This window comes from Cnephaeus nilssonii (genome assembly GCF_951640355.1).
Source record: "Cnephaeus nilssonii genome assembly, chromosome: 2".
NCBI classification, from domain to species: domain Eukaryota; kingdom Metazoa; phylum Chordata; class Mammalia; order Chiroptera; family Vespertilionidae; genus Cnephaeus; species Cnephaeus nilssonii.
In genome coordinates, this window is record NC_137073.1 from 14,495,487 (window position 1) to 14,504,273 (window position 8,787).

General features: G+C 59.8%; 1 protein-coding gene across 1 annotated transcript; it reads right to left on the minus strand.

Annotated features, from left to right (window-relative positions):
- Positions 1-1,569: 1,569 nt before the first annotated feature.
- On the minus strand, positions 1,570-7,764 carry HS3ST6 (heparan sulfate-glucosamine 3-sulfotransferase 6; the record flags this gene model as incomplete). Its single annotated transcript, XM_079800157.1, has 2 exons — positions 1,570-2,185; positions 7,352-7,764. 2 exons carry the CDS (start codon positions 7,762-7,764, stop codon positions 1,570-1,572), a joined length of 1,029 nt encoding a protein of 342 aa, XP_079656283.1.
- Between the last annotated feature and the right edge of the window lie 1,023 nt (positions 7,765-8,787).

Sequence of the window (8,787 nt, forward strand, 5' to 3'; positions counted from 1 at the left end):
TGGTGGGCCATGTGACAAAGGCAGTGACCATGGTGATTGGTGGGGCCACTAGCCAAAGAGGAGAGTGGTGACTGACAAGCTGCTACTCCCCTCAAAATCCTCCCTCATTCTGACACTGGGGCCCAGGACAAGGGGTGGCTCAAGTAGCCCAGGGTGGAAAGACCACTTCAGAGTCAAGGATATGGTATGGCCCTAGCCAGTTTGGCTCAGTGGATAGAGCATTGACCTGTGGACTGAAGGGTCCCGGGTTCAATTCCCATCAAGGGCATGTACCTCGGTTGCAGGCTCAATCACTGGCCCTGGTCGGGGCTTGTGTGGGAGGCAACCAATTGATGTCTCTCTCTCACGTTGATGTTTCTCTCTGTGTGTCTCTTCCCCTCCCACTCTCTCTAAAAATCAATGGAAAAATATCCTCCGATGAGGATTAACAACAACAACAAAGATATTGAATAAATAAACAAATAAAGTTGCTTATTAAAAAAAAAGGATATGATATGGACCCAAGGCCTGGGATGCAGAGGCCACTGCCAGATCCTACAAGGGCCCGGGCAGCCTGGGTGTGCCAAGCCTGGGCCTAAAGGGTCCTGGGGGTTATCAGTGCAACTGGTGGCTACCTGGCAGACAGCACTGTGGCCAGGAGCAGTTAACAGTCATTACTGAGGGGACCGGCATTCCCAGGGGTAGAGAGGTAGACACGCACCCCAGCCTGCCTCAGTCTGGCCTGACTAGGTTAGGAGCTGAGCAGGCAGCTGGGCTGCAGATGAGCCTTTATTCCTGCCCATCCCCACCCTCCAGGAAGCTGGGTAAACACAATAGAACTGGGACAATGAGGGCCTGGGGCCTGTGGTATGGGCAGGGTCTGGTGAATGGGACCTGTGACTTGCCTGTGGTAGGAAGTGCAGAGCTGTGTGAGGACCTGATAGGAGGCTGTTAGACACACATCCCCTGCACACAGGAGTCACCTCACACTCACTGTGCAGCAACCCAAGGTCTCCAGGAGGGAACGTCCACTGGGCAGTAGGATGTCAAATTAGCTAAAGTCATGGGTGCAGCCCAAAGAGTTGGGCAGACCCAGCTTTACTCCTGCCCCACCTCTCAAATGGGTAACCTGGGGCCTCAGTTTCCTCATCAGGAACATGGGACAACCCAGCTTGTTGTCTCAGGGCTGAGAAGAGAGCTCTAGGATGGCCTTCAGGGTCACCAAAGCTATGCTGTGTGTCCCTGCGCAGGCCCTAAATCTCCCTGAGCCTCAGTTGCTCATCTGTGACATGTGGCCAAGCATACCTCCAGGGGTATATGCCAGTAAGTATCAAGTTTAGACCTCTTCTGGCACTCTAACAAAGCCCGCTAGCTCGCGTTAGCTGGTGTGATTATCATTTCCCTGGGCAGTGGCACCTCCAGCCCCCACCCTCCAACCGTCAAGGTCACATGAAAGAACACAGATCCAAACTTTATTTCTTAAATAGTTCTCTCTACCCAGCATGTGCACACAGCCTGCTTTGGCTGGGTGACAGGCATAAATTAAGGTTACTGAGTATCCCCAGACAGGGCGTGGGCTGGCCTGGCCGCTCAGTCCCAGCCAAAGTCCTGGCCGATCATCTGGTAGAACTTTCGGTTGAAGGGCTGGTAGAAGTCCCGCAGACGCTGGACCACGGCCTCGGGCACCCGGGGGTGGGGCCGGCCCTTGGACTTGCCCAGGCAGCGGGGGCGGCTGCTCCCCTGGGCCTTCTTGAGGCAGGGGAAGCCCTTGGTGGCATTGAAGTAGAAGTGCTTGTCCGTGACGACCCTTTTGAGGCCCAGGAAGTCCTGCACTCGGCCAACTTCTCCAGCCGGGTCACTGACCAGGCGCTCACCGCTGACAAACAGGAAGTGGGACAGAGGGAAGTACCGAAGCCAGTTGTCCAGGTGCTGGGCGTAGAGGCCGATGCGCACCGCACTCCAGGCCGTGTCCACGGGGCCCAGGCCGTGGCGGAAGGCCAGGGCTCGGAAGCTGGGCAGGCCCGGGGTCTTGGAGAGCGTCTGGGCGTAATCGGAGATGGCCCGAGTCACAGGGTTCCGAACCACCACGATCAGCTTCGTGTCCGGGGACATGCTGTGGATGCGGTGAGGGGCCTCGAGAGTCACGAAGTAGCTGGGAGTCTTCTCTATGGTGATCTGCCCGTCCAGGGTGCGTGGCATCAGGCTCCTGCGGGTTGTATGGAATGAGAGGTGGGCATGAGAGGGTGCTGGTCCCCTCAAGCCCTCCCGTTATAGACCAGCCCCAGTGACCCGAGATTCACTTCCCGCTCCCCCAGGCCCACCCACCTAAAGTGCCAGATGGGCAGCCTGGGAGGTGGGTTGAGAGCACCCGCCCTAGCACAGGCCAACAGGGGGGGACCGTCCTGGCAGGCTGCCCACTCTAGCTAGATTGCCTCAACCCTGACATTGCTGTGCCCCTCACCCCTGACCAAGCACCAGTAGGGCCAGTGGCCCGGACTTGCCATCCACAGAGCTCTGCCCACCCTCCCCACCTCAAAGGCCCTTCCCTGCACTGTAATTACCCCAGGTCACACTTCCGTTAAATGGCTGAAGTTAGCCCCTAAGTTAGGCCATTCATTATTGACAAGTGTCCCAACAAAGGACAGCTGTTCGTTTCATTCCCTCCCCTGCATAGCCCCTGCCCCTCCCATTACAGCCTGCTAATTCTCATTGACCTGGGCCCAATTCCAATGCTGAAAGCCTTCAGCAGAGCCCAGCACATTGGGGAACAGTGAGTGAGGTGGCCTGAGGACCCATCCCAAGAGCTCAGCAGTCAGGGCCTCCCAGACCTGGCTCGGACCCCAGGGTGCAAGGCCGTGACTGCAGCATTTCTGACGATTCCTCTCATTCCTCTCATTCTGACGAGGGGAGTGGGGCACTGACCAAGGTTCCGGGAGAGTTGGCTGATGACAGCCCCCTGGCTGCCCCAAACTTGGGGAAGCCCCTCCCACGCACCCCACTGGGCAGGCCAGGTACCCTGAGCAGTTTCCCAAGGTCAAGCCTCACCTGCCAGCCAGGTACTGCACAGACAGGCGGGCAGGGTGTGGCAGGGCCAGCTGAGCAAACAGCTCCAAGGGCAGACCTGAGAGAGGGCTGGAAACTAGGTCAATGGAGGCAGAGCCTGTGGGACCTGTGCCTTCAGAGGGGGCAGCCTCTACCCAAGGCCCTACCCTGCCTCCAGTCCTCTGAGGGGACTCCCCCTACCCCCACTGGCAGCCTCCTGGTCTGGCCCCAGCCAGGACATGATACAAAGGGCAAGTTCAGCTTTCATCCAGCCTGCACCCAGCCTAAGAGACCCCCAGGCAGGGCCCCAGTTTCCTCTTCCTCCTTAGCCCCAGTGAAACTCAAGCTGGGTGAACACACAGGTGTGCAGACCTGTCACATGCTGGGGTGCTTGGCTTAGAGCATGCTTGGGGTGAATCCCAGGCGTACCAGTGGCTTCCTGACATCACCCACGGGCTTAGGGGAGATGGGTGGGTTGATGATCTTCAGGCTCTGGGAGCTTCCCTCACCCCCCGAAACAAGGCCCTGGGCAGAGCTGGACTACAGAAGTCACGGGAAAGGGAGGGATGACAATTCTGTTTCCCCATCATGGTGACAAAGTAAGCTGGAATCTCCCTCCAACCCACTCACTGCCCCATTTGATAGGCAGGCACACTGGCGCTCAGAGAGGGAGTGGAAAGCTCGCGGGGGGGCGGGGTGGACACTGACCACAGCCCTCCCACCCCTGGGCTGCAGCAGCTGGAAGCGGCAGCGGCAGCTTGGCTTCTGCTCCCAGAGGCCCTGCACCCATGCCCTGCCTTGTGCCCTGGGAATACAGGCACCCAGCCCTCCAGGGATCAGTTCAGTGAGACCTCGGGTGTTAACAAGGACTGAGGCCGGGGCTGCAGCCTGGAGTAGCCAGCTCAGGGGATTCCCTTTTCCTCAAGAGGGAATTAGAAGAAGGGGCGTCCCCCGCACTGGACCTCACTGCTGAGACCCACGAAGAGAAGCCTGGGCTGGGACAGACGGACTGCCAGGTGGGTCAGAAGTCATTGCCCTCCCTTCATTGCCCTCCTCAGGGAAGGAGCCAGCCCTGATTACTCCTGGGCCCTCTCCTCTCTTCTTGGACACCCCCTCCCCAACCCTTTCTTCCCCCAGGCACCAAGTGACCCCAGAATCACATCCTCTTTCCTCTCCCAAACTGGGCACTTTGGGTTTGGAACACCCCCCACCACCACCACCCCGCACTCCTGCCTGAGGGAAGGGAGCTGCAAGGAAGGACACCAGGGACGTCAGAGGAGCAGGGGGGAGGTGCTTCCGGAACCCTGTGGAAGGGGGATGGGAAGGGGATGGACTGCAGATTTTCCAGGCCCACTCCTGCTACAAACCAGCTTTGAGAGCTGAGATCTTTGGGACCAATTACTCATCCTCACCCGCCCTCAGAAGCCTGTCCTGGCCAGGACATGGAGGAGGGTGGGGATGGAGGTTTGGGGTCGTGGGGTGCAGACAGGGGAGGGGATGAGAGGAACGGGATTCTGACCTCCACACAGCAAACATCTGACGAGTTGTTCCGGGACCCTCCCTGTTCATCTGGTCTGCATTTCCCTGTGGCTTCCATCCAGCCCCAGACTACTCTCCCTCCTTGGTCTCATCCACCCTTAGGTCCCACATCTCTCCTGGGCCCCAGCCAGCCAGGCCTGGTTCTGAGCAAAAGCTATTTAGGGTTCCTGTGTGGATCCATAGGGGGTGGGGGTGGGGCATTGGTCCCCAGCCACAGGAGCTTCTCCTAGGATAACACAGGGAGAAAAGCCCCACAGAAGCCCAGGTCCCTCCCCCACATACTCAGAACCCCACTCCCTCATTAGCCCCAGGAGCCAAGGGGGTTCCCCACCTGCACCCCTCCTATCTCCTCTCGCTTTTCCCAAATACTAAGGTCAAAGTATAGCCCCACCTGCCCCCAGACAAGATAGCCCTCCTGATGAGACCTTGGAGTGCTTGTCTGCCAAACAGAAGATGCTCAGTGAGTGAATGAATAGATGAGAAAATGCTGACTGAGTGTGGGGGGTACTTGGAGGTCACAACCCCCAAGATGGAGGACCCTCAAGAGTCTGAGAAATGGGCTAACTGAAGCTCAGTTAGAGGGAAAAGTCTGGCCAAGATTAACTTTGGGCAGCCCAGAACCCACCTGCCAAGGCCATGGGAAGGGCCAGGGTCACTGCCTGGAATGAGGTCAGTCACAGCCCAGTGGGGATGGTGTCCCAGAAACTCAGCTGGGGGTACTGGCCGCTCCTCCTTTACTCACCACCCAAAGCAGGGCTCTGCACTCCTGGAGGCTCAGCCCAAGGTCCTGAGAGCGAACACCACCAGACCACGCCCAGGGGCTGGGCACCCCCTTTGCAGCTGGGGAAGTGGGGTCCCATTTTCAGAGGTTCACCGCACACTCCGAGTAGGTTGAAAGAAAAAAAGGGCCAGAGGCACAGGACACCTTGTGAGCACACCAAGCCGCCTGTACATGTCAGCACATGGCCACATGTGCTAGGTACTCTGCACCACACTCTATCGCGTGTCCTGAGAATTCAGGTAGGAACAGCACCCAGCCCTCTGGGGATAAGTTCAGGGAGACAGACTCCTTGGAGGCCACTCCAGAAGCTCAGCCAGCTCAGCTCCTGCACCAGCCAACGAGGGGTCGGCTCTAGCCAGCCCAGAGGGACAGCCCCGGATTAAAGGGTCAAGGCCACCAGGACTGACCCTCTGCACCCGCCTCCCCCTCCCGGTGGAAGTGGCTCTAAAAATAAAAAGAAAGTCCCTTCTCTACCAGAGCTAGACTCGCTCCTGAATCCCCTGGCTCCCATCCCTGGTTTCCGAGAAAACCCAGAGCTGAGGATCTGACCTCCAGGCTGGGTGTCGTGCCTACTGCCTGTCAGGCCCTCATCCTCCCCAGACCTGTCCCTCGGAGCTGAAGCATGCACCCGGGAGCCTGGAAGGGGCCTCAGGCTTCCTGACTCTTTGAGAATGCTTTTAGGGCTAAACCCAGTCTAGCCTCCCCTGCAGCCCCCCATTAGCCCACCTCAGTGTCTCCCCCAGCTTCTTGTAGTCAAAGTTCTTGGGATCAGTGTGGACTCTGAGGTTTGTCCTCTACCATCCCACCCCTTCCACTCCCCTTCCTCCTCCCCTCACTTCCTCTTCTCTGTCCTCTCCACAGCAGTAGATATTAGAGATGCTTTGGGGTGCCAGTGGCACTGTCAGAGTGGGTAGCGGTCTGAGCTCTGACGCCAGAATTCAGCCAGTTGGATTCAAGGATGGACTCACCGCCCTCCCACCACCACTCAACTTCCTGAGGATCCCCTGAGAGCAGCAACCCTTGAGAGCTCAGGAGCTAGAACCCCTGTTTCACCGGGGCTCTTCCAAACCCATGAGTGGTTTTTAAGGCAAAAGGCAAAGAAAGCAAATGGGGGTGGAGGTGAGGAATCTGGGTACAGAGAAGCTAGTGTACCTGGAGAGTGTGGGTTCTGCTACCCCCAACTCCCCACTAATTCACCAGGTGACCTTGGGCAGGATCCTCTCTGTCCCATGGAGGCTGGTCCCAAGCTGGGGCTAAGGTGAGAGCTTCGGGGAGTGGGGAGACTCACTCTCCATCCATAAGCTCTCATTTCCCCCACAGGAAGGGACAGGGCAGGTGGCAGACTTGTGTGCAACTGAGGAGGCTGCAGGCAGTGCCACCTCAGCCCCGAGGGGATAGGTGCTCCCCCACATTCCACACCGTACCCCAAGGCCGTCCCCCGTGGGGCAGGAAAGCTACAGAGCGCCATGACATGAAGCTGGGGTCCTAATTCCCACCCTTGGGCACTGACTCAAAGGCACATCCTTCCTCCTTCTGCCCAGACTTCCTCCAGACCCTCAGGACCCCCGAGGATTCCTCTTCCCAGGATCAGGAGTGTGGGAGGCAGACACTTTCTGGGAGACTGCCCGAGACCGCCCCTTCTAAGGGTAACTGGCCAGCAGGGGAGGGCGACTGAGCCTGATGAATTTCTAACGCTCCTCAAACCCCGCTAGCCTGAAACTGCTTCTCAGCTGGGATCTCACTCCCTCCTCCCAGTCTTGCTGAGACCCCTCAGCGGCCTCAACCAAGGCTTTCTTTCCCTGGAGTTTTCAAAGTTTCTTGGAGCTCCCGGACAGTGACCAAGCCACGCCCGCCCCCGCCCCCCAACCCAGGCTGATCATACCCTGCGACGCCCAAGACCTCTCCCTGCCTCGACCCCGGTGGTACCCCAGGGGCGCACCACATGTTTCCCGGAAGGCACCGGCCAGGGCGCGCACGGAAGCGGATGGGACCGAAGGACCCGGCGCTCACCGGTACCAGGCGAGGCCGCGCTCGTACCACCTGTCGAAGAAGTGGGGCTCCGAGCCGAGCGCGCGGACGTCGGGGTGCAGGCGCAGGAACTCCAGGAGGGCGCGCGTGCCGCCCTTCTTCACGCCCACGATGAGCGCCTGCGGGAAGCGCCGGCGGCCCGGACCACTGGCCACCGGCAGGACTGGCGCCCCCGGCCTGCGGGCGACGCAGGGAGGCTCAGCGGGTGCGGGGGCCGGCGTGGGGACGCGGGAGGCCGGCGGGCAGTGGCCCGGGAGGGCGCAGAGGCAGTAGGCTCCCAGCACCAGCGCGGCGAGTAGCAGAGGCGCACGGGGCGCCCGCAGCGCAGCCCCCGGCCCTGCCCCCGCGCCCTGGCCGCACCCGGCCCCACCGCCCAGGCCGCCGCTACCTGCCATCCGGCCGCACCGCGCCCAGGCCCGGGAGCGGGGGCTGCAAGAGGGCGCGCATCACGGTCCGCGCCGTGGTCAGCCCGCGGCGCCGGGTTTTGCTCTGCGTCCAGCCTCTCCACCGTCCAGGAGCGGGCGCTGGGAGGGGCCGGGGGCGGAGGCCCCGCCCCGAGCAGAGGCCCCGCCCCTCCTAGGCCACTGTCCCACCCGGTCCACACGAGCACCCACAGACGTCGCGGCGTGAAAACCTGGACGTGTCCGCTGGGAGACGCTGGGCTCCAGACCTCTCGGCCACAGGTCTTCACCCTTGCCCTAGGGATGGGGCAGCGGCGGGTTGGGACGCACCAGGTTGGCGTGGCAGGTGCGCGAGCTGAGCAAGTGAGCCAAGGAGGCGCACACCTGGGCCCTAGTGCACCAAGGAATGGGGCCCTGCAGCAGAAATGGGGCACACCTCGCTGCCAGTCGGCTTGCCATTCATCAGATTCACAGCCCTGGTGGCTGGAGAGGGCTAGCCAAGTATGATTACCATTTTATTTTATTTTTTAAATGTTTTATTTTTATTGATTTCAGAGAGAAAGGGGGAGAGAGTGAGATAGAAACATCAATAATGAGAGAGAAAATCATTGATCGGCTGCCTCCTGCACGCCCCACGCTGGGGATCGAGCCTGCAACCCAGGCATGTGCCTGACTGGGAACAAACCCAGGACCTTTCAGTCCACAGGCTACGCTCTATCCACTGAGTCAAACCTTCCCGGGGCTATGATTACCATTTTAGAGTGGAGAAGACAGGTTCAGTGAGGACAGGTGTCTTGCCCAAGGGCCCAGTGAAATTCAGACGTCAGTCTCCTGATCCTTCTGTAGTATCACATGGTCTGTCTATGTAGCCTGGTCCACCAGGTGTCCCCTGGGGGTGTTGGCCCTGATGCTGGCAGTGGCTCCTATTGGAGATCTGAAGACGCAGGAGACCTGTGCTAGGGGAGCGAGGAGGAGGAGCCCAGGTGCTGTCCTAGGAGCTCCCTCAGAGGGGCAGTG